The sequence below is a fragment of the Anomaloglossus baeobatrachus genome, chromosome 2, assembly GCF_048569485.1.
Source record: "Anomaloglossus baeobatrachus isolate aAnoBae1 chromosome 2, aAnoBae1.hap1, whole genome shotgun sequence".
NCBI classification, from domain to species: domain Eukaryota; kingdom Metazoa; phylum Chordata; class Amphibia; order Anura; family Aromobatidae; genus Anomaloglossus; species Anomaloglossus baeobatrachus.
Window position 1 is genome coordinate 699,302,610 of NC_134354.1, and position 26,587 is coordinate 699,329,196.

Below are 26,587 nucleotides of genomic sequence, written 5' to 3' on the forward strand. Positions count from 1 at the left end.
ATCAATCAGTGGTTCCTTTACCGATCACCCCTTCCTTCATTAGTGTGCCCCAAACATTAAAGGCAACCTGTCAGGTGCAATATGCACCCAGAACTACGAAGCTAATCCCTGCCTAACTGTCCCTGTGTCTAGTAGCTTACATAGATCTTTAGAAAAAATATTTCTAAAGATCCTTTATGATACGCTAAGAAGAGCACGGACAAGTTGCAAGGGCTTTAGTTCCTGCGCTCCTCCCGCCCTCTTAACATGGTAGGACGCCCACAGGGGCATACTAACATGCTTATTCAATGCAGCTTCATCACCTGTCTGCAGTCACTGCTTATCAGAATGCCCCACACTTCTGGTCATGCGCAGTATGAAGCTGGGTGTACGTGTCCTGCCATCAGAGGTTTAGTGCGCATGACCAGAAGTGCTGGGATTTCTGATCAGCGGTGACAGCGGACACAGGTACACACATCACCGCTAATGATGCGGCATTGAATAGCATGTTAGCACACCCCTGTGGGCATGGTACCATGCTAAGATGGTGGGATGAGCGCAGGAATTAACACCCTTGTGACTAGTCCCTGGCCTCATTAGCATATCATAAAGGATCTCTAGAAATAATTTTTCTAAAGCTCTCTCTATCTATACTACTAGCTAGATGCAGGGATTAGCAATGTTCACCCAGAACATGTTCTGTTTAACAGATCCACTGGTGAACACAGAAGACAGAAAAGGCTCCCTGTGCAAGAACGGTATATGGGCCCCTTGCATTTAAATAGCTTTTCATAATGCACTTGCCTTGGAGGTAGAAGTGGCCCCCTTACCTCTTGGGCCCCTGTACGGCTGCATAGGTTGCACCAATTATGTGTCTGCCCCTGAACAGATCCTAACCTGAAAAAAGCATCCTCAAGCCAGACTGCTCAAGTTAATGCCAGATTGTTGGCAGACCGGACCTTAAGGTCCAGTCACACTAAGCAACTTACCAGCGATCCCAACAACGATAGGGATCGCTGGTAAGTTGCTAGGAGGTTGCTGGTGAGCTGTCACACTGCGACGCTGCAGCGATCCCACCAGCAACCTGACCTGGCAGGGATCGCTGGAGCGTGGCTACACGAGTTGCTGGTGAGCTCACCAGCAACCAGTGACCAGCCCCCAGTCTCCTAGTTACAGCACACATCAGGTTAATTAACCCGATGTGTGCTGCAGCTAAATGTGCACAGAGCAGGGAGCAGCGCACACTGCTTAGTGCTGGCTCCTTGCTCTCCTAGTTACAGCACACATCGGGTTAATTGCCTGATGTGTGCTGCAGCTACATGTGCACAGAGCAGGAGCCGGCAGCACAGGCAGTGAGAGCGGAGGAGGCTGGTATCAAAGGTAAATATCGGGTAACCAAGGACAGGGCTTCTTGGTTACCCGATGTTTACATTGGTTACCAGCCTCAGCAGAAGCCGGCTCCCTGCTCACTGCACATTAGTTGTTGCTGTCTCGCTGTCACACACAGCGATCTGTGCTTCACAGCAGGACAGCAACAACTAAATAATGGCCCAGGACATTCAGCAACAACCAACGACCTCACAGCAGGGGCCAGGTTGTTGCTGGATGTCACACACAGCAACATCGCTAGCAACGTCACAAAAGTTGTTCGTTACCAGCGATGTTGCTAGCGATGTTGCTTAGTGTGACGGGGCCTTTAGTGATAATGATTCTGGTCACAAACAAGGATGTTTGCTTACTATTATGCAAATGAGAACTATTGACTTTGGCTTGGCGCTTGCTGCTTGCCCTGTTCCTGCCAGGCTCTGAGTTTCAATAGCTCTTTATTTAGTTAATGATTAAACAAATAGGCGAGAATAAAGTCTTATTAACTAAGTTTTATAATAAGAGTTTTATTCTCAGCCAGGAAGGACATTTTTTGAATGCACTTTTTAATGTGCAATTTTATGTTTGTTGGTTACATGGCAATGAAGAGCTTTACAGCCTCAAATGTAAGCGGATTAGAATGGTGTGCTAAAAAAAAAAATCTACAGTCTACACCACAAAGACAAAAAGGTTTTGTGCCGAAAACGTGACTATAGAATGGATGAACGCTGCAGCACATGGAACAATTATATCTCGGGGTTCTGTATCACAGGCCCTTGCTATAAATAAGAGATTTGTCTTCAATTCTGGAAAATATTAGATGTGAATGGCTTCCAAAACCCTGCTTTTTGCAGTCTTTGCCTGACTTTGGCATTAATATCAGAACATTCTCATTTGGAGTACAGATGATGGCAGTGAAATGATCAGCTACTGTGTCTCACTAAGGCTGGAAACACATTGTGTGTAAAATCGGTCCGATTTGCCTGAAAAAAAACTCGGCCGATTTTAGTTCACGTTAGGTCAGTGTGCAATGCAAGTGCGATGCTTTTTTTTTTTTTAAATTATTTAATGACTAGCAGAGCGTGTGCAATGCGTGTTTGATCCGTGTGTGTGATCCTTTCCTTTTTTATTTTTTTCTCAGCTATGTCATCTGCCATTCAGCTTTGCTACATGGCCGCTGACAGCAGCCACAGACAGCCATGTAGCAGAGCTGAATGGCGGCTGACAGCAGACACGGACAGAGCCGCACGATCAGAATGAAGTTGGATGAACGTTACCCGACTTCATTGTCATTCTGCGGCTCTCTGTGTGGCATGGCCTGATTTTTGGTCACCGGTGAAGGTCTCACTGATGACCGCAAATCCCCTATCAGCGGTGTCGTCACTGAGGTTACCCGCGGCCACAGCTGCAGTCCTCCTGCTGAGATCTGTGGCCGCGGGTAATCTGAGTGACGTCATCGCTGATAGCGCGACTCACTTCAGTCGCTGCGGGGAGCTCACAGAGAGCGGTCGTGGTCTGTGACCGCTCTGTCAGCTTCCGATGTAGCAGAGATGACAGCATCAAGGGACCTCTGTGGATTAAATTCGGACTTGGAAGGGTATTTGGGGTCTTGAATAAAGTGGTGAAAGTGGTTGGTTTTTTGTTATTTATTTCAAATAAAGGATTTTTGGCTGTATGTCTTCATTTTCTTACCTTCCATGATTAACCTGTAAGATTATCTCGGGGAGACGCCTGCCATGATTAATCTAGGACTTAGTGGCAGCTATGGGCTGCTACCATTAACTCCTTATTACCTTGATTGCCTCCGCACCAGGGCAATTTGGGATGGCCGGGTACAGTCCCGTGACAGTCGTATCTAATGGATGTGGCTATTCCGGGCGGCTGCTGGCTGATATTGTTAGGATGGGGGGCTCTGCACGCCGTTTTTTTATAAATTATCATTATATTTTTTTTTTTTTAACTGCATTATATAGACCCGCCCACCGGCAGCTGGGATTGGTTGCAGTGAGACAGCTGTCACTCAGCGGTGGGGGCGTGTCTGACTGCATCCAATCATAGGCACCGGTGGGCGGGGAAAGCAGGGAATACGAGATTGAATAATGAGCGGCCGGCTTTTTCAAAAGAGAAGACGCCGGAGCAGTGTGAACGCCGTGCAGCGCCGCGCCGATGATTGGAGATCTGTGAGTGTCAGAGAGGGGGGAAGAGGGATAGACCGACATGGACAGGGAGAGAGAGACAGACCGACAGAGAATAGAGACAGAGAGGGAGAGACCGACTGACAATCGCATGTTTCTCAAAACACTGGAAATGAGTTAGGTCTCACAATGTCGGTCAATCTCAATGATTGACCGACATTGTGAGACCCCACTCATTTCCAGTGTTTTGAGAAACATGCGATTAATGTATTTAGAAAAACGAATGTCACTAGGATGGTGTGAGTGCCGGTCCGTGTGACATGCATTTTTTTCACGCTACCATAGAGTTGCATTGGAGAGACTGGCGCGAAAAACTCTCCAAAACGCAGCATGCTGCAATTTTTTTTTCTTACTCAGATTTCGACTGAGAAAAAAATAGCAGATAGGAGCTGCCTCATTGTTTTAACATGTGTTTAACATGTGTCCGAGTGCAATGCGAGAATTTCTCGCATTGCACTACTGCGAGAAACTCGCAAGTGAGAAGCCGGCCTTACTCTGGATATTTAAGCTGTTACCAGAGATTGTTCTGCTAAACACAAGACTAAAGGCCCCGTCACACACAGAGATAAATCTTTGGCAGATCTGTGGTTGCAGTGAAATCATGGACATATTGTTCCATTTGTACACAGCCACAAACCTGGCACTGATTGTCCACAATTTCACTGCAACCACAGATCTGCCGCAGATTTATCTGTGTGTGACAGGACCTTTAGAGGAGGAGACCTATTCTGACTCTTTTACTGCCAGCATCAGTACTCCATAGGAGAAATTGCCTCCCGTCAGCTGCCTTGATTTTGTAAAATTAGACTGGGAGGGGGGGGGGGGGGAGCAAGTTGTTCGGAAACCCGTACCATGCAGGGTTGTTTTTGTTTTTTTTTTTTTTTGTTTGTTTTTTTTTTTTACAGGAATGAAGTTTCATAAGTTTCCATAAAAAATCAGAAGAAAAGAAGAAATAATGAGTGGCACTATATTTTTTTTTTTTTTTTTTTTTTTTTAACCCCCTTCACCCCGGGCGGTTTTCCACTTTTAGTCTTTGCTCCACTTCTTCCGAGAGCCGTACCTTTATTTTATTTTACTATCAATCTTGCCATATGAGGGCTTATGGTTTCATTTAAAAGTACAACTCTTCCCGCAAAATATCAGTTTTACCATTATAGTGTACGGAAAAACGGAAAAAAATTCCAAGTGCAGAAAAATCCCCAAAACAATCATGCAATTGCACTTATTTTTTGCAATATTTTATTCAGTGTTCACTATATGGTAAAACTGATGTCTGTGTGATGCCTCAGGTCGGTATCAGTTCGTAGGCACCAAACATGTATAGGTTTACTTTTATCTAAGGGGTTAAAAATATGTATTCCTCGCCCCGTTGCGTTATCATTTTTCATGATCTGGGGCTCTGATGGCATCTTTTGTGCATTTTGAGCTGATGTTTTTAATGGTACCATTTTTGTGAAGATGCTCCATTTTGATCGCCTGTTTATTACATTATGCGCAAAATTTGCGAAGACCAAAAAACGTAATTTTGTCGTTTGGATATTTTTTTGCTGCTACGCAGTTTACTGATCAGGTTGATTGATTTTATATTTTGATCGGGCGGTTCTGAACGCGGTGATGCCAAGTGTGTATTTTTTTTTTTTTTATTTTTTAACCCTTTAGGTTTCAAAGGGGCAAATTGGGGGTGATTTGAACTTTTTTAGAGTTGTGGGGTGTTTTTTTTTTTATTTTACTAGCCCCCCTAGGGGACTATAAGAATCAGCAGTCTGATCGCTCATTAATTTCTCCTGATCAGAGCTGCACAGCTCAGACCAGGAGAAATGCTCATCTTTTGTAACAGCCAGCGCTCTGCCGCCTGAAACATGAAGTGAGTCATAATAACACAGGAGTCATCATATCACACTGGGCTACCATGGTGACCATCGGCTCCCTGTGATCACTTCACGGGGCTTTCAATGGCAGCGGGAAGTGCTGGGCATTTTAAAATGTGCTGTCACATTTTGACAGTGGGATTAAAAGGGTTAACAGGCGCAGGTGGATTGTGGATCCACCTGCACCTGCAAGGCACACATGTCTGCTGATTTGTACAGCAGACATGTGCGGGGATTGCCGCAGGCTCACCGCAGCAGCCGGCGGTGATTACCCCTTCATGATTTAGGACATATGGGTACATTCTTGTTTGTGAAGGGGTTAATATCCTTTTAAAAAGGGTCAGCAGTCAGATGCAAGCTTCACAAGGATGATGGCCATTTCGCGCCTGATAATGCGTCTACAGCACCTGTGGCTCTGCTCACATTGCAGATTCTGACACTCTACCTGATTATTTTTTTTTTTTTCTCTGGTGTCTTTAATCAACAAAGACCCAGGCGTTGATCTGCTGTCTGCACATAGAGAGGCTAGCAAGAGTTAACCTCTGCTAGCCTGCTCGTTAGGCTTCTTTGATCACATGTTGTAAAGAAACCAATCACATCTGCTCCTCTCCTCTTTATGCTGGAGGAAATCCTCTACCCAGTATATAGTGGATATAAAAAGTCTACACAGCTCTGTTAAAATGCCAGGTTTTTGTCATACCTAGAAGAATTTTTCCACTTCTTTTTTTTTTTTTTTTTTTTTTTTTTAAATGTCATCTATAATCTGTACAATTTTTTAATTGAAAAACAAACCATCTTTTTGGGTGAAAAAATAAAGAAAAAAAACCAAAACCCTACCATGTAATAAAAGCACATTTTAGTGCTTGGTCAACTGCACAATAATAAGACCACTCCGGTAACATTCGCCCGTCATTTTGTAGATTTCGATCCAGTTAATCTTCGTCAGGGACCTATCCTGCCACAGCTACCGGCCATCAGGGCGACCATCTGCGCATAACGCTCCCCAGAACACATGCAAATGGCCAAAAATCCATATTAAGGTTGCACCTGTAATACAACGATAATTAACATATCATTATTATTACACATACCGCAATCATATGTTCCTCCCACATATCACCAAATACCCCCCCTTAAACTAAACAAAATGTGGGCGAACATATGAATGAAATTGTGAAGATTGACAATGCCGATCCACTGAAGTCCCTCATCCAAACCCCAAAGAGATGCCTCAGTCACTGGTCCAACACGAAAAGAATGTAACCCATACTCCTCCTGCCACTCATCCAAATGGGACAAGCATTTCTTTAGTAACCACAATAAACTGATATTTAGAAAGCGAGGAACCATTCTGGTGTCTCAACAATGAACCTGGACCATTACCCCTAGCCCCTATAAAATGTTCCACCATCATAACCAGGTAAGCATCATGCCCCGAAACCTCGCACACCACCAATTTACCACGAACGATCTGATCTGTTTATTGAACCCTAGAGAAAACGTTTCACCCTGTCCCCCAACAAACACACATCACTTAACAAACATCCTTTTACCCACCTTGAAGTAATCAGCTCACTGACCTAGAAAGCCTCATAAAAAGCCAAAACAAAAACTGTCACAATAACACCACCTCCTATTCCGAAAAACATACCAGCCACAAACCATACTACAGCCAGCCCAACAAATCAAAAGAAACTGGCCTACTAGCACAACTATTTTAAACCCCTGCAAAAACCTTTTTTAATGCTAGCTTGATGAAAAAAAAATCCTTTGCCACATCCTAAGCCCCTGTAGCCTAAACAAAAAGGCTAAAGCCATCAACTTCTGTGCCACTGCCGACACTGACCTGCCAGACACCAAAATCTTGTCTTGCAAGACCTTAAAAGAATAAATTTATCTTTATCAGAGGAACCAACTTTGGCTTCTATGCAAAAGTCATCCTATTCCTCCCAGACTCTCCTATATTGGTATCAAGTAACCTCAGTCACCGAACCTCTAATACCAACTGGGTTACTCTATCTCAGTCTCGTCCTCCCAAGGCACCAGTCTCTGAAGCCTGTTGAACTGAAAACAGGACAATGCATCTGCTACCTCGTTGGAGACCCACGGAACATATGTTACTACACATTCCTTTCCAAACATCATAAAACCAAATTACGTCGGAACCGGGGGTGACTTGGCCGAAAGCGTATTGCTTGCGTAAATAGATCCATTAGATGCAACAATCCCAGAACTTTACCTGGCTCTCCCTGATTGCAATCACACCAGGGCAATAAGGGGTTAATGGCAGCCCACAGCTGCCACTAAGCACTAGATTAGTAATGGAGGGGGGGTCTTATGGACACCTCCCATTACTAATCTGTAAGTGAAAAGAAATAAACACACATACTGAAATAAATTCTGTATTTGAAATAAGATAAAAGAAAACACAGTTTCACCAATTTTTATTAACCCCTAAAGCACCCTGGTCTGACGTAATCCACACAAAGTCCCACAACAATTCCTGCTCTGCTACATCTGAAGTGAAAGCGAGCGGGCATAGACCATGACCATGTGCTCTGAGCTTCAATCAGAGACTGAGCCTTGAAAAAGAGCAGTGACATCACTCAGGTTATTTGCAGTCACAGCTGTAGGTTTCCAATGTCCTCCAACTGTAATTGCCGGTAACCTGACCTCAGGTGACCTCATTAAACTCAGTGACATCACCTCAGGTGAGGTCACTGAGTTCACAGACCTGCCTTTCTTGGCAGATTCCTCCTGGGTACCGGATAAGAGGACATAGATTCCCGCTGCCGATTCAGTCCCAAAGGGTCTCCAAGGGGGCTTCTAGCATGCCTCCGACTCCTTCTCCCTCCCTCCGGTGAGTAGCGCTCTGGTGGCTGAGAGCAGCGAGTGCATCCTGCAGGTGTAGAGGTCAGCACTACAGCCGGAAGGGACATACAGGCCACACCAAACCTGTTCTTGCACCTGCTGGGTACCATGAACCACGGTGGCTACCTGCACCAGCTCTATCACAGCCACCAAGTCCGCTCTATTTGGGCTCCCACACCTTTTCTTTAAATTGTATTATTTTCATTTAGCCCATCAAAATTATTTCAGTTTGTGACATTTTTAAAGGTGGAAAAATCTCTGAAATGATTTAGCTTGGTATGATTTTTTTACATGACAAAAAGCCAGCATTTTATCGGGTGTATGTAGACTGTTCATTTCCATTGTACGTTTATATGTACCGGCTGATCTTATTATCGGGATGCATAGACAAAGGAAGCACTGCATCATTAAATTTCTATGTGTAGGGGCAGTAAAGCGTCCCTGATTTCATTCTATGCGAAATAAAAAGCCCAATAAGAAGTTTTGTAAATGCTCAATAAGTGTGAACGATTTAATTATTGTTTCATTTGTACTTTTATTTAATGTAATTTCACTAACAGAAATCCTCGCTACTATAGTTTTTTAGTTTTCCTACATTACCATCTGCTGTAAGCAGGCTTATTACAATAATGAAAGAACATTCTGCTCTGCTGAGCAATGTATTGGTTAGGACAGTGAACAGCTGTATACATATCCGGACAGAAATTAATTAAGTGGTATTCCAATAGGCTGCGTTCAATTTACCAAGACTAAGATAACCAATTCCAAGCTGTTGGTTGTTATTGTGTGGATTCTTCTTTTTTATATTCTTTTGCAATCTTCTGTTACTGTTATGTTTCGCCATTTGACAGATGTATTTATATCCTATTATACCCACTTTGTACTTTATTATACTGCATCTTGTCTGTTTGGCAGACATTCCACCATAACTAAAACACTGTAAGAGCCACAGTCAAACCTGACCTATTGGACATTGGTGTCGTGTCTTAGCATGGACATAGGTGGCATTTTGCTAAGACAATCCCAAAGGAGATTCACATTTAATAGCAGTAAACATTTTCCATATACCATAACATTATTCCTAATAACCCCTTTGCCACTATGGTCTGATCTTTCGGAATATGGTTTGTTGTTTTACACTACTACTGTAACGCTCGTGCCCGGTGTAGAGACGGCGAGTGGGATTAGTGGGGACTCACTGGACCACAGGAAGGACCCAGGCGTACCTTTTAAAGGGAGTGGCTTAACTAAGCACCCATCGAGAGGCGGACGCCAGGTACCACTCCCAGGGCAGCGACCGAGGACTATGCCAGCTGACCAACCCCCCAGACAGGTGACTGACTCAGGAATAGGCGGGTACAGGTCAGGTCACTAAGGCAGGCTGGACTGGCAGGTACAGAAAGGAATGTTGGGCATGGCAGGGATAGATGGGTATGGGAAAGCAGGTACTGGAGACAGACACAGGGATAACAGGGCAGGAGCACTTCGTGACGACATGGACTCTGTCAGTGCCTAGCATGGGTTAAATTTCTTAAAATTCAGCCAGACATGAAGATTGTTTATAGATGGGGGATAAGCCCCTCATTGTATTTACAAGACTATTAGGAGTCTAGTTTTACAGTTCTTGTTGAGCAATGTAATTGCCTTGGCCAGTGAAGGTCAGATACCCAAAACAATCAATTATGCGAACCTCCCATTGTATTGCGATGTAACTTAGCTGTCTCTCCCTCGTGTCTGCCAGAGATCATTACTGCTAGGGATATTTTGTATACGGCTTGAAATCTAGCCAATAAGAGCCAGTCTTATCCATCAATTGTGAAGACACCAATGGTCTGAATGAAGAACTCAGGGGTATAAGAAGGAGGACTGCCGATTGCCCGGGTAGACTCTTGCTACATGCTACCAATCTAGGACCTGCGGATCCGATTGGCAAGCCATAAGCGAACCTGGATTATAATACTATATGGACTTCTGCATCGAATGCAAGGATTCGGCTGAGATATCAAGGACTACCTAAGGAAGGAATCCAGCTTGGGACAATCCAGTCACCTGACTACAGGTTTTGCGGTCCTCAGCCAGCTTCCTAAATATGACGTTATTCCATTCTCTGTGGGTGCCCGCTGAAAGCTGGGTGCTGCTGGTTTGGGGTAATTATTGAAACAGCAGAAAAAAAAGTCTTTAAATTTGCCTTATATTACATCATATCCCATGGCCCAAGAACCACCAACACCAAAGTAAGTTGCACATAGAAAAACTTTAATTGGTTGGGTCAAGCATATAAATATTACATGGGATATAAAAATTGTGACAAGTAAGAAGGTTAAATGACATAAGAGCGAATAAAGAACCCCATGTGGGGCTGCATGGATCAAATTAGGTGCACACAAAAAAGTGTACTCCCAGCAGGGCCAGTGTAGGTGCCTTTTACAAAACGCAGGTTCACCTAATCAAGAACTCTAGGCACATTACAGATAAATGAACAGGAATATATTCCCAGCAGAGCCAGTGTAAGTGCCTATACAACAGATAAATTCACAGTCAGTGACAGAATAACACTTTAGTAAATGACAATAGGCATGTTACCCACACACATCATCCGGTGAACAGGGATGTGTTCCCAGCAAGGTCAGTGTAAATGCCATTGCAATAAACAGGTTCACAGTGAGTGATAGAGTAACATTTAAGTATATAAACATAGGCACATTGCCCAGGCATCTAGTCCAATGGACAGGGATATATTCCCAGCAGGGCCAGTGTACGTGCCTATATCATAGACAGGTTCACAACAAATGACAGGGTAACACTTTAGTGAATGACAATAGGCACATTACACAAACACATGGTCCAACGGACAGGGAAGTATTCCCAGCAAAACCAATGTAAGTGCCTTTCCAAGTTCACAGTAATGACAGGATAACACTTAGTACATAATCATAGGCACATTACCCAAACACATAGCCCGGTGGATATTCCACCAATTATAGCACTCACATGCAGTCACACAAGGGGAAAAAAGTCCCAATACGTATTTCGTGGTGACTTCCTCAGGGGACCATGGACAAAAGGAGGGAAATGGTTGCATTTATACACTAGTGTATATTAGATCATTTGCAGCACCTGTCGCGGCTACAGAGCACTAAGGCACGCTGAGCAGGCGTGGGTGGCTACTCCAGCGTCACCTGGGCCAGGGAAAACCCCTTTGATGACGTCATTATTACCCAGGGGAAGCTTCAAGGAGAGCCACACACACTGCACATGTGCAGAGCCGCAAACAGGAAGTGAAGCTGCAAATGCCATGTCTACTCCTGGCAAAAGAAAGGGCAAATCGCATTGGGAATCATACAAAGTGCAAAGCACTATAGAGGGATAAGAATACATATAATTACATCATAATTACATCCAGTACTGTATACATAGAGAGTAAGGACATTATTCATGCATATAACAACATATTAAACAGTAAGACGCAGTCCAGTGAACAATCTCATATAGACAATCAGGATATACTGTATTCCTTCCCAGCTCATTCTCCAATGCAGGCAGACCACTAGGTTAGTGACACATAGAAATATTGCACCAAGAGCACAAACGTAGACAACTGTAGAAAAAAAGAGGACACACAAAGAATCCAGTTAAAAAAATATATATAAAAAAACCATTATGTACAAAGCAGATTCAATCACAGGGGATCCGCAACCAAACAAATATTGCCCGTAATGGGGTATATGTCAACCGCAGACGGGACCTACTGGATTATAAATAGGAACTGAAGGTCTGCCTCTCATTCAATCCTCGAGGGGCCACTGTGTCAAGGAGAAATATCCAACGACATTCAACCCGTGCCAACACCTTATGAATATTACCACCCCTCAATCCAAGGTGTACACGGTCAATCCCCCTCACCTTAAAGCTTGAGGGGTCAGACCCGTGATACACCCTAAAATGGCGGGGGATGGTCTTCAGGGAATCAACATCCTCAGGTTTCGCTTTTTTAGCCGCGATGATGTCCCTAGTATGCTCCCTCGTCTGGACCCGCAATTCACGACTGGTGAGTCCGACATATATTAAGTCGCAAGCGCACGTAGCGTAATAAATTACGCCCGTGCTACTGCAAGAAATATATTGCCGGATCTCAAATGTTTTGGAGCCGTCCGAGGAGGCAAAGGATGTTGCCCTGATGATGTTACCATGACGGCACGCAATGCATGAGCCACATGGAAATGATCCACAGATAGAACGTCCCATCATAAATGATGGTTTATTTTGTGCCACATAGTGGCTGTGGACCAACATATCACGTAGGCTCCGGCCCCGACGTGCCGTCATGAGGGGTCGGTCTGGAAGCATATCTTTCAGCACAGGTTCCGTTTGTAAGACAGACCAGTGCTTAGTTAATATGCCACGAATATGATCCCATTGGCGGTTGAATGAGGAAATAAAACGCACCTTCGGTTCAGCAGGCTTCGTCTTATCAGGATTGAAACGTAAAAGAAGTCGGTCTCTCAGAGCTGCTTTAGCCCGACTATAGGCCTTTTTAATGGATCTGGAGCTGTACCCTCTCTCCCTGAATCTATCACGCATCTCACTGGCCCTACCCTCAAACGTATCCGTCTCTGAGCAAATCCGTTTCAAGCGGATAAATTGCCCAGTAGGGATAGCATTGATGGTCGAATGCGGATGGCCAGAAGATGCGTGTAGCAAAGCATTCACAGAGGAGGGTTTCCGATAGATGTCAGTGGTCAGAAGACCCTGATCATTAATGGAAATGCCAATGTCCAAAATATCGACCCTAGTCGGATCAGCCTGATAGGTGAGGTAAATGTTATAGGAATTGGAGTTCAAGTGGCGCACAAAGCCCTCAAGCTCCGGGGCGGTCTCCCCCCAGATGACGAAGATGTCATCAATGAAGCGGAGCCAGCACTGCACATGGGAGCTGGCCGGCACGCCGTCGCCGAAAACCTCCCTCTCCCAGTAACCCAGGAAGAGGTTTGCGTACGACGGCGCGCAAGCCGCCCCCATCGCAGTGCCGCGCCGCTGGAGGAAGAACCGCTCACCGAAGGTGAAGGCGTTGTGCGTCAGTACGAACTCCAATAATTCCAGAATCAGGTGTTGTAATGGTGGTGCCCAGTTGCTCATACCCAGGAAATACTCAACTGCCTGCAGGCCGTGCTCGTGACAGATATTCGTGTATAAGGTCTCGACATCCAGGGTCGCCAGCAACATCCCACGCTCAACCGTCAAGCCATCAATCCTCCTAAGGACGTCCGAAGTGTCTCTGACATGGGAGGGCAGCGTCTCAACCAAAGGTTGGAGATAGAAATCGATAAATTTGCATACTGCATCGCATAGCCCTCCGATGCCAGAGACAATCGGACGTCCAGGGGGAACCCGAGGGTTTTTATGTATTTTAGGCAAGAGGTAGAACGTGGGTGTTACCGGCATATCTGGAAGGAGACCATCATACATCTTTTTAGTAATGGTACCTGAGGCAAGAGCATTCTCAAGTATGAGCATCAACTGGGTGAGGAAAGCACTAGTTGGATTAGAGGGCAGCATCTGGTAAAAGTCTGCATTTCTTAGTTGTTTATAAACCTCCCGCTCATACATGGCAGATGGCCAGACCACCACGTTACCCCCCTTGTCCGCCGGTTTGATGCTACCAATGCTACCAATCTAGGACCTGCGGATCCGATTGGCAAGCCATAAGCGAACCTGGATTATAATACTATATGGACTTCTGCATCGAATGCAAGGATTCGGCTGAGATATCAAGGACTACCTAAGGAAGGAATCCAGCTTGGGACAATCCAGTCACCTGACTACAGGTTTTGCGGTCCTCAGCCAGCTTCCTAAATATGACGTTATTCCATTCTCTGTGGGTGCCCGCTGAAAGCTGGGTGCTGCTGGTTTGGGGTAAGTAGCCCTTGAAGCTCTGAGGCACGGACATTCTAATCCCTGGTGAGCCAGCGGAAGGATGAGAAACTGTTGCCGGTTACATTTTGTGGTTTTGCTGGTTATGTGCCATATGCCGTTAATTGTTTGGGGATCCAATAAAGTCTTAATATTGTAATTCCCTCATCCTGTGTTGTCTGAGTAGTGTTCCGCCCACGGTTAAGGAGGTCGGGCGTTCAGTTGGGATGAGCCCTGGGCCATGCTGTCTTTCAAAAAGTGGCTGGGCCAGCGGACGAGAGCACCCACTGACCCCCGTGTCTCCACACATTTCTGTCTGCTACCTAGCTAGTTGTCAGGTGGAGACTGACCGACTAACTAGAGGCATTGCGTAGGCACCTCCCCTAATGGAAGGATGCCTTAAATGTACTGTGCCTCTCAGCCATAGACTGAGGCATATCCTGGAAATAGCACACCAGCCCTTTTAAGAGGAAGGCTAGTGCGCGCGTGCATTTTAGGTGCACTCCCGGGAACCCTGTGCAGCATTTTCAGGGCCCAGGAGGGGAAGGAGGCAGCAACACATGTGGATGGCCAGGGGAGGATGCGACCCAGCAGGGGCGGTGAGTAAGTCTGTTTCTCTGCAGAGACACCGACACTACAACTACATTCATGTCGGTTATCAGAAATCCAGTTGAGCATTTTTCAAAGGGGCAAAGATCTAGTTCTGACTGCTCTTCCCAGACTGTCTGTCTGCCAGCTTCTCATTGTCGCCTCCATCCCTAGACTAATCCACTAATGGGGCAAACCATGGCACCAATCACCACCACATATGCCCCTGTGAAGTTCAATGTGCATAGCTCCCCTTTTAGAGCCACTTATGTAATCGAAGACACCTGCATACTCAGTGATATTCCCATGTGTGATCTTCTATTGGAGACCTGACTAATAATTTGTACTCTTTTGTCAGAACATTGTCGCTGTTGGCGCCGGCTTCTGTGATGGACTTGGTTTTGGAGATAACACAAAAGCTGCTGTTATCCGCCTGGGGTTAATGGAGATGATTGCCTTTTCCAAACTATTTTGTGCCGGACCGGTTACATCTGCCACTTTCCTGGAGAGCTGCGGCGTAGCCGATCTCATCACCACGTGTTATGGGGGCAGGAATAGGAAAGTTGGTGAAGCATTTGCTCGCACTGGCAAGGTAAGAACATGTGGATTCCTTCTTGTTAGAGGGGTGAGGATGCCATCTATGAATTTTAACTCCAAAGTAATGCCTTCACTCCACATATATACAGTCCCGTTGAAAGGTATTTTACGCTCATACAAAAATGACATAAATACAATTAGGATAAGGTAAAATAAATATTTAAACTATGTATTATTATTTGTATTAATAATAATAATAAATAAAAATTATTATAATAATTATCATCATCAGCCATATCTACATATACATATCTACATATTGGATAAATTAAAGCGGTTGTCCACTACTTTTATATTGATGAACTCTCATTTAGATAAGTCATCAATACCAGGTCTGTTGGGGTGGGAAACCTGCCACCCCCACTGATTTTAGCTGTTTCTGACGCCTCTTGCGGCTGGATGTGATGTCTTTAGCGCTGCACAGGTACTGCATTTGGTATAATTTTAAAATTAGCATTACAGAGTCGGTAAAAGCCACTGGCTGTATTCCTGATGCTATGTATGTTTTACTCTGAAACAATGCTGCATTTCAGAAAATTACATATTTTGATGAGTAGGCTTTTGATAATCCGCCTTAGATGACCAGTCTGAGGCAGGTCCCATGTGGCTTCTCCCCACTCCAATCCCCAAGACTGAATGGTCTGTGTGTGTTTTAGGGAAAGACCTATCAGTCTAGGGGAGCGGGGTGGTGAGATGATGCGGAGGACCTGCCTGAGACCAGTCCTCCAAGACGCAGAGTGGAGCATCAGCCAATATCCGATTCATGAATTTTCTAACAGGTTTCTATTAATAATCTTAGGTTGCCACAATAGGCCATGTAGGGATTTGTTTTTTTTTCTGTCTCATATATGCCATAGCAAAATAACTCCTTTAGACAAATTGAAAGGAAGGTGTTGGAGTGGAGTTGACAATATAAAAAAAAAAGTGCAGTAGGGAATTTGCTGTATTTTTGGGATTATAAGACGCACTTTTCTTCCTAAAAATTTGGGAAGAAAATGAGGGGTGCATCTTGTAATCTGAATGCAGCTTACTGGAGGCTGGTGGAGAATGGTGATAGTGCCAGGAGGCAGGGGCAATGCTGTGATGGCTGTATGCTGCTAGGGCTGTGCAGCGGGCGGCGCTGCTCTGTGCGGAGGGCGGTAAGGCAAGGACCATCCGAAAGATGTCAACAGTGCAGGCTTCAAATAATGGCGCTTTCAGCTCAAAATTCCATCTGCGTACGCGCCGCCTCAGGCCCGTTGATATCCCAAAAGCGGACCTAAGGAAAATGCTGCTTGTAGGTGGCGCATGTACAGATGAGATCTCTGCTTGTCATTGAGACGGTAACTCGATCTGCATATGCACCGACTCTGGGCGCCGTGTCTTTAAACCCCGCACCGCTGACCGTTCCTGGATGCTCTCTTTGCCTCACAACATGGCTGAGCAACGTGGACACTCATCGCACCGCCCTGCTTCACGACTGCCCCTGCCTCCTGTGAACCCCCCCCCCATGCCAACGCTGCTGCCGCCCCCCTGGTACAACACCAGCGGATTACAAGACGCACCGTTTTTTTTTTTTCTCTCTAAATTTGAGGTGTGTCATATAATCCGGTGCGTCTTATAAAACGAAAAATACAGTACATCCCAGAAATCTGTAGACCGATTTACAGAGGCCACACCTAAGTATGGTTTCACATACGGCATTTGACTATATTAGGCCATTGGTTTGTATGATCTTGGCCAACAAGTGACAGAGCACACATACCAGGAAATGGCCCAAGAAACAAACTGTCAATGTGTTTTATGAGCTAATGGCAACAAAGCGCTAAACAATATGACTGCATACTGCACAACTGTGGTGATGCGTACAAGAGAAGTATGCTCCACCACCAAGACTAATCTTACAAAATAAGGATTTGCTCACAGCGCTGTATTAATCGGACTAGCGCTATTCAATTATTAAATTTATTTTATTTTATTTTTTATTTTTTTTTAGTTTATTGGCTAGCACTTGGACCCATGATATGTAATGTAGCAGTGCTGATCAACTTTTTTTTCTCTCATATCGATTCAGCATGAGAAAAATATAGCTGCATGGTGCAATTTGATGCGCAAATTGGATGCCACTTACCCAGGGGCATACGTATCATTGGTGCAACCTGTGCAGCCACTTAGGGGACCAAGAGGTAAGGGGACCCATTTCTACGTACAAACCAGCTGGAATTGTACATTATGAGTTATTGGGCTGCAAAGGGCCCATATATTGTTCTCGCACAGGGGCGCTCTTCTCTGTGTGTCCACCAGTGCATTCACCAATTCTTTGGGTGAGTGGAGAACATTGGACTGCACTTGAATGATTAAGAGCAAAAACTGTCCACTTTTCACCCGGTGACCGGTCCTTTTTAAATAGGCCACAGATTGAAAGCCAGAGGAGTGAGGCGTCTACTGATGAGAAGATGAAGGTAAAGTACTTTGCGGAATTGGTGTCTAAATAGTTTGCATCTGGGCATTCAAGGAAATAAGTTGTTTTGACTTTACAATTGGGGTTAGTATTAGTGTTTGGTCAGGTGTAATATGTTGTAGGGTTAGGAAGATTTTTGCATCTAAAGAAATTAGACCAGCACATGGAGGTGGGACAAGCCATTTCTTGTATCCAAAGCAGGAGTTCCAGAATATGCCCTCCTATTTGTTCCATTAATATCCTGGGACTGTACCAGTTGGTTATATAAAGGAATCATTGACTTTTCTCCACCTATATCATTGGCAATGGTTGTACTCTTACTGCTGCCAATGATATGGAAAGATGTGATTGAAGTTAAATGTGAGTATATTTAGCCGGCGGCTTACATATTCTTTACTGCACCTCATTAATTCAACATTGCAGGAACAAGCGAGTATCCTATGGCATGTTCATCGAGGGGGCAACGTGTCTGGCAGTATGGTGGCACCATTATTGCTTTATTTTGATGTGTCTTGGGCTTTAAAAATAACTTCTCCATCTCTCCAAATCATTATTTATTTAGTTATTTTTTTCCAAATTCCTATTATTTTTTTATTTTTTTTTTATTTTTGCTACAACTATCTTTGTTTATGATCTTCCATTAAAATTGTCACCCACAGCCAGAAAAGACCTAAGTGATCACTTTTTCTATTCCAGTCTATAGAGCAGTTGGAGATAGAAATGCTGAACGGACAAAAACTGCAGGGACCACAGACCTCAGCCGAACTAAACCACATCCTCAAGAGCAAGAACATGGTAGAGAAGTAAGTATATGGTAGACATGAGGATATTGTTACTCAATGGGTTGCAACATGTCTACTAAGAACACCACTTCAATAGTTCACAGGTTTTCTTACCCACTAGAGAATATGTCTAAGGGGGATGTATGCATTCAACTTTTGGAAGAAGACATATATTAAAAAAAACCATAATAAAAAAAAAAAAAACTTATTACATCCAATCACTCTGTTAGCCCCAGTGGGAGCCGTTCTAACACTGCAAGCGGCTCACACTGGGCCGAGCACTGAGCGTACCCAAGCACAGATACTCGCACGAATAGTCCGCATACGTTATGCACCCGAACTCTTCTTTATTTTTTTGTGAAGTCTGTGTTTTGGTACGAACGCTGAACATCGGGTTTGCTTATCTCTAATAACTAGAGATGAGAGAACCTGAACTTTAAAGTTCGGTGTTCGTACCTAACAGACTTAAAAATAAATAATTGTTCATAGTTCGGGTGCTTTATGTATGCAAAATCCTCGTGTGAGCATCTCTGTGCTCAGGTACACGCTGCCTAGTGCAAGCTTTTTGCAGTGTTGTTTGAATGGCTTGTATTGGGGTAACTGTAGCGGGGAGCCAAGGGATGGCCGGCAGGGCTTCGCTCTACTTTACTAAACTGAACTTGGGGTTGTGTTCCACTGATTTGGGGGTGCGATCACCGCCCCACAGACGGTCACCGTCATAGACATAGCAGGGCAACACATCAGACAGAGATTCTCTGTAACACAACAACAAACGCTTTTTGTCTTTCAATCTTCTAGATATGGCCACTTTCTCTATACATTCCTGTTCTGCCACCACCTTTTTTTTCAGGTAATTTTTCCTTATACTAGCCCTCACCCTGGGTTTTAGCCTTCCAGTAGCCAAGTCTAGACATCTGTTTCTCCCAATTTCTTGTTCCCGCGGCTTCCCTGGTAAGCTTCACGATCTCAGACAGCTTTCTAGTTTCTTGACCTGTATATGGACTTGCCGGCAGTACACTTGCCATGACACTCGAATACTTCCTGGACTCTCCTAAGCCTGTCATGAGGTGAGCCGTAGGCTCCGGACCGTTGAAGGATACCTCCTGGTTCTGCAATGGACTTTGGTACAGAGCTGAGTTCATCCTTGCTTCAGCAACACTTGGCAGAACTGACCCTCTTCCTGGCCTGTCTCGTTAACCAACCCTCTGCTCGCTCACTCCTCCCATCCTGGCTCTAGTTCCCTCAGGAACCAAAATGTATCTACTACATTACCCATACTAAACTCCTTTATGGTAACATCTCTACTAAACCTTTCACAATGAACATATTCAACAAATTAAGCTATAAAATACATCTTATATGGTAAAACACTTAAAACTGCTACCTGCTAGAAGGCACCGACTGTTGCACTGCTCCGGCTCTGCTTCATCGCCAGTCGTACTCTCCAGCAGCAGCACTTAAACATTTAAACAACATATGTATATCATAGGAGTGGAGCAATCCTACCACCTCCTACTTAACAGTGCGATCAGATGTAGTGTGCAGCAAAAAAAAACAAAAAACACAATCTCTCTCTCTCTCGGTATCCGCCCAGAAGTGGTGATTTCTAATGAGATAAGATAGAGTCCGGCTCAACCCGCAGAACCTGAATTTCCACAGGTCCACTCATCTCTAGTTAGAACAGCTCCTCCTCTTTTGCGACACCTTTTTACAAGATTTAGGAGTAGAGTTTGATTGCAGGCGATAGACTGGCCCTGGGATGGATGAGTAGTGTGGGTATGGGATTTTGTTTGCTATGTAGCTTTATTGTTGGGTTGTTTTTTTTTTTTTTGTTATATTATTTTTCAGGGGTTGGCCTAGGTTCCTTTTTATTACCCCATGAAAGGAACGCTTAAAGGTGTTGTCCAGTTTAAATCAATAAGTCTGCAGACCTATGAATTCTCACATCAAATGCACTGGGAGGATTTGCCGATTTCAGAGTCAGGTATGCAGTCACATAGCCATATGTATGTAATACGCACACTTCCGGCCAGATTCCCACTAGATGGATATGGCCTCACTTAATGCAAGTACACCTCTTAACCCCTTTACGACCATGGATATACTGGTATGTCTTTAGTTTCCTCCCTCTGGTTACTGTGGGCTCAGGCTGTGAGCCCGCAATATTCTCCGCACATGTCTGCTGATCTGATCAGCAGACGTGTGGCTAACAAGCGCTGGTGGATCAGAGATTTCCCGTGCCTGTTAACCCCTTAGATCGTGATGTCAACACTGACACTATCACAGGGCACCAATGTGTTGTCATGGGTAAGATGATGACCCATAATGCTACCATGACTTGCTTCCTGTGAGATCTGACAGAGTACCAGCACTCACAGGAGATGAGCATTTCACCTGATCAGAGCGATGCTGCAGCATCGCTCTGATAAGGAGAAGCAATCAGATAGTGTAGCCATGAAGTCCCCTATTGAGAAACTTCCAAACCCCAAAATTACATAAATTTTTTTTTTTTTTTGGTTGCCACAACATTTAATTAAAATGCAATAATAGGCAGTCAAAATGTAACATCTACACAAAAATTATTATAATTAACGTCAGCTCGAGATGCAAAAATTAAGCCATCACTGAGCTCCAAATCTTGAAAAAATGAGAATGTTACAGGTCTTGAAAATTGGAGACAAAAGTGCAATTCATTTTTGTTTTGGACAAACTTCAGAATTTTTTTTCGCCCCTTAGATAAAGGTAAAAGTATACATGTTTTGGTATCTGCAAACTCATACCGACATGAGGCATCATAATGTCATGTTGGTTTTACCATATAGTGAACACTGTGAATAAAAAATAAAATAAATTATAGAATCTCACTTTTTTTTCACCACTTGAGATTTTTTTTTTTTTTTTCCTGTTTTCAGTATACCATATTGTAAAATGAATGTTGTCATTCAAAAGTACAACTTGTCCCACAAAAAATAAACCCTCATATAGAGATATTGCTGGAAAAGTAAAAAAAAGTTATGGCTCACTGAAGGAGAGGAAAAAACTAAAATGAAAAAACGAAAATCGCCAGGAGGTGAAGGGGTTAATCATAGAATTCTAGGTGTGTCCCAATTCTTTGCCCTTATTGTATCAGACATCAATTGTGATGTTTAAACATGGATACTGACATAGTATGCAGCTCCGTCTTGGGGTACATGCCCATGATCAGTGTTTGCAGCGTTTTGGAAGTAGTGTGTTTTCGCTGTGTCCAAAACGCTGCATTGTACAGTACAGGCACTGTGGATTGGATTTATAGAAATCTGCACTGTGTGTGTGTGTGTGTGTGTGTGTGTGTGTGTGTGTGTGTGTGTGTGTGTGTGTGTGTGTGTGTGTGTGTGTGTGTGTGTGTGTGTGTGTGTGTGTGTGTGTGTGTGTGTGTGTGTAACTCACAGCGTAAACTACTGACCTGCGGCGCAGCTTTCCGAGCCACAAGCATGTCAATTCTTTGTTGCGTCGTAATCGTTTTCCGTAAGAAGAACACAAGCGAGAGCACAGCGCCCCGAACCCTGATCATGGGCACGGGCAGCTGCTTGTCTCCTGCATTTTCCTGTTTAGGAGACTCGTGACCCTGCAGGTCTGGACACAGCGGGTCCTGATTGTGGGCACGTACCCTAATAACTCCTATTTTTCTGAGTATTTCGATTTATTCTAATTTAAGCACAGTTAAACCCACTGCAGATGTGACGCCCTGGCAAAACCAGGTAGTCACAGATAGGCTCCTGCACAACACCCTTCCCTCACTTAGGAAACACACAGCTGACCTGAAACCCTAGTCACCCCCCTTAGGGAAAGACAGACAGACACACAGACAGACAACCAGTGGGCGTGACCAGGTGGTTGGACACGCCCACCCAGGGGTCTAAACAGCCCGGGGCGGGAAAACAAGCAGATCAGTTTGTAGTTCGAGTTGAACTTCCTATACCTAGCTCCAGCCCACACTCTTCTCAAGTTGAACGGTGCCAGGGTTGGAGCCCTGGTGCCTTTGGCTAGGTGGCAGACGGTGGTCTCTGTCAGCAGGAGACGGGAAGACTGCTCGGCAGAACCAAGGTGGACTGGGACAGGGTTGTAGCCCGCTGGTACCAAAACGGGGAAGCGACCCGGAAACCGGAGCACAATGGGGGGTACTCGGACCCTGAAGCCAGGACCGGAAACCAGCAGCCTGGTTAATTAACTGAGGACAGGACTAGAGGTCCTTCTCACCCAAAGTCCCTCATAGAAGACAACAGCCCACTGATAGGGATAAGAGGTCACCGCCAGGGTCCATAGATCCCACGGGCCAGTGTCTGCAGGCACGGCTCCTTAGGCCACATCCAGCCGGGAGCGGACTCCTGAATTCCAGACCAGGCAGTCCACCATACACAGTCAGTGCAGAGGAAATGGACAGAGATCACCAGCCTGAGTGGGGGACCCTGAATGCAACTGCCACCAGCACCTTGGATTACCAAAGACTCGTGTGGTTTATTGACTGTGAGTAACCAAAACGTTCCCCTGTTGTTGCTATACCCTGCACAAAGACACTGGGCCCTGGGGCAACGATCCCTACCCACGGAGGGGTTAACATCCGGCTGCCACTACACCTCCCCCGGGTGCCCCATAACAGCAGCGGTGGTGTCCCACCTCACCACACACCGTGTGTGGCGTCATGAACTTAATATGGCCTAGCCCGTACATCTACGTCCCCCCATTTATTCGGCGTATCCGCGAGACCCCCGGGTCCGGAGACCCTCGAGCCACCCCCCCCTTAGGAGGTCCAGATCCGAGCAGTGGCTACTGCTGGCACGGGGTGGCACACAGACTCCATGGCGGCCAGGTCTTTGGCATGTATACCCCTCAATCCATGATGTTCACCTATTACATAACATTATACTATTTTATCCTGGGGGTTTGGTAACTTGTCACATTCAGTACATACCAACTTTTACATCCATTATATAATTTACTGAATGCAATAACAATAATTGTTGCATATCTGAATAGTTTTATTACAGCACATTACCAGACAATGAAAAGTAAATCAGCCGCTGTCGCTCACCAGTTATCATAGCAGGAGCGGGCACAGCACGCTCAGTTTTCCTCTCGGGGGCACAGAGATCTCTGATGACTGATATTTTAAATTTGGTCACAGCAGGGCTCAAAATTGATATCTTGTATAATCTATTGTTTGATCTGTAGTGGGTGTTAATTTGATGCTGGGAATGTATTAATGCGGCTGCCTGTAAATCTGTGGCAGCCGTGCACTTTCAACTGTTCCTGCCATTGAACATCTCCTACTCTGTGCGGCTTTATTAGCAAAAATTTCATGTAATGAGTCATGTAGCTCATAGCCGACAGATACAATTCTCATTGTGCGGCATCTTGGGATTGTGTGACATAGGAGGCCTAATTCAGGAACTTCCGAGCTGTTCTACCTCCAAGTTCTGATACTTTGTGATATAAAGAATGGAAAATTGAACAGATTTCAGTACAGTGGAACCTTGCTTAACGAGAACAATCCGTTCTGGGACTGTGCTTGTTAACCAAGTTACTCATTCAGCAGAGCAAGATTTCACATAGGAAATCATTGTAATGCTGACAATTCGTTCCACAACTAGTTAAATGTCCCATCCTGGTCCCCTATTCTGTCATTCCACACAAACGCACACTCACGCAAACGCACATATTATATGCTCGCCTTACTTTCCGTTCCATCGCCGGTCTCCTGGGACTTGCTGTTCTCCGGTGCGAGCCGTGTATCTGGTTACCATAACGACGAGGGAGGAACTTCCTGCCAGAGCGCTGATGTCAAAGGCAGAGCCGCTTGCCTCTGATTGGCCAGAGCCCTGCCTTTGAGTAGCGGTGACAGGAACCAGCAAGTTCCTGCTTCGTCGCTATGGATGCAGATGCCTGGAGTGGAGCGGAGCGGCGAACTACAGGACCCAGGAGGCCGGCGATAAAACTGACGGTACACATATATGTTCACCTTGCCTTCCGTTCCACCGCCGGCCTCATGGTACTTGTAGTTCGCTGCGAGCACGTCGCGATGTACTCTGGAACTACAAGAAACATGAGACCGGCGGTGGAACGGAAGGTAAGGTGAGCATAATACTGTATGTGTGTGTTTTGTGTGTGTGTGTGTGTGTGTGTGTGTGTGTGTGTGTGTGTGTGTGTGTGTGCGCATGTGTGTTTGTGTGTGTCTTTGTGTGGACTGCAAGTGCGGGTCAGAGCGCGGTGGATGGATGAAACCGGAAGTGTGTGCAGTGAGGATTTCGCTCGTACAGCAAAGCTTTCGCGTAAACCGGGTTACAAATTTACAGAAAACTTTGCTTGTTAAGCAAAATTCTTGTTAAGTGGGTTACTCGTTAAGCGAGGTACCACTGTATTTTAAATGGCTTTCATTTCTTTAATTGGAAAGAAAAAAAAAAAAAACTCCACTAAGATTTCTAAAAAGTACCTTTCACTTTTAATGAACTTGGTCATGTCCTTTGGTGGGAAGGCACTATTGGGGAATAGTGGCTTCTGGTACATCAGTGTAGTTAGTGGGCGTAGGTCCTGCAGAGGTTAGGGGTGTTAATTATGAGAAATTAATATGTCACAAGGAGGTTTTTGCAGGCATTGCTGGCTGTAATGGAGGCGTCAGGATCCGGGGAAGCTTCAGATTACTGCACTCTGCCTCCTAACTTCTCTGATGTCTGATCAGCACAAGGGGACTCAGACGTCGACTCAGACCTGTAGTTCATAGTCAGCTTGTTTGTCTTTTGTAATCATATGCCATGGGAGAGGGAGTCACATTCGCTCTCCTCCTGTATATGCTGGCTGCATTGTTTTTATGGTGGCAGCTACAGCCTGACTATACTGGCCTAGACAGGTGGATTTATCCAGGCTTACTGGTGATTGTGAAACTATTGTTGTATGCAGTGGTGGTGTTAACCCTTGTTGTTCTTTTGTTGCTCCATTACTTCTCTTGCTTTTCTCCTTAGTTTCTTACTGTTTATTCCTGTGAGGTTGCAGTGTGACTGAGTTTCTGTTATGCCTGTCTGTCTCATCTGAGTTTCCATCACACTCTTGGGGAGAAGGGGGGGGGGACAGATTAGTGTTACTCAGGAGTATAATAAAGCATAAGACTCTTGAGTCTCCACCATCAGGAGTAATTTGGAGGTGAGGGATAGCCTAGGGTCCGCTAGTGTGAGGGACATAATAGGAACCCCTTGTCCCTCGCTATCCTACAGGCCCATTATGACATGCCTCTCGCCCTGGGCTGGTGGTGTGGCCAGATAAATTTAAAATGGTTTACCTCTATACTAGATCTGTTAACAATTTATAGTCATTTTATATTTACACTATTTATATTGTTGTGGATGCCCCAGGTTTTATGCAAAATATTCAATAATAGGCTACTGCAGTTATTTTATCCAGTTCATGGGAGTCCTGTTTATTTTGCATATGTTACGCCCCTGACTATAGCAGGGTGTCACATGGGACTGCATCCTCTCTTTCTATGATGCAGGACCTACCCCCCCCCCCCCATGTTTCCAGGTTCCTGAAAACCGGTATCACTCCTATCCCAACCACACATTACATCATGACCTGTCAGACACACCAGTGGGTTGGTCTAGCTGGAAAAGGACCGCCCACCTAGGGGTCAGGCAGACTGATGGGAGGGAAGGAAGTCTTGTTTCAGTTTAGAGAGAGTCGAGTGGTAGCCCTCAGAGTAAGGAGCTGGGTAGTTGTAGCTCCCGGGAGTGACCTAGGTTGGGTCGCAGACGGTGGTCAGGGACCAGAGGAGTCGGAGACCCAGACGCAGGGTATTGGGAGAGGATGCCCAGACTTAGTCTTGGAGGACAGTTGGCACCAGAAAGTCCAGTTACCGGACCGGTACCAAGCACGGTGGGGTACAGGACCCTAGCTCAGAGAAAAGCTTCAAGAGCCTTGATAATTAACCTGTGGAGGATAGTCTCTTTATGAACTTCCCCAAGAGCT

General features: G+C 45.1%; 1 protein-coding gene across 1 annotated transcript in view; it reads left to right on the top strand.

The window, feature by feature from the left end:
• Positions 1-26,587, top strand: part of GPD1 (glycerol-3-phosphate dehydrogenase 1) — a 110,505-nt gene that overhangs the window by 78,749 nt on the left and 5,169 nt on the right. The window contains exons 6-7 of the mRNA XM_075337259.1: positions 15,135-15,368; positions 18,510-18,616. Of these exons, the coding sequence (XP_075193374.1) occupies positions 15,135-15,368; positions 18,510-18,616 (341 nt within the window). The remainder of the gene's footprint in view (positions 1-15,134; positions 15,369-18,509; positions 18,617-26,587) is intronic.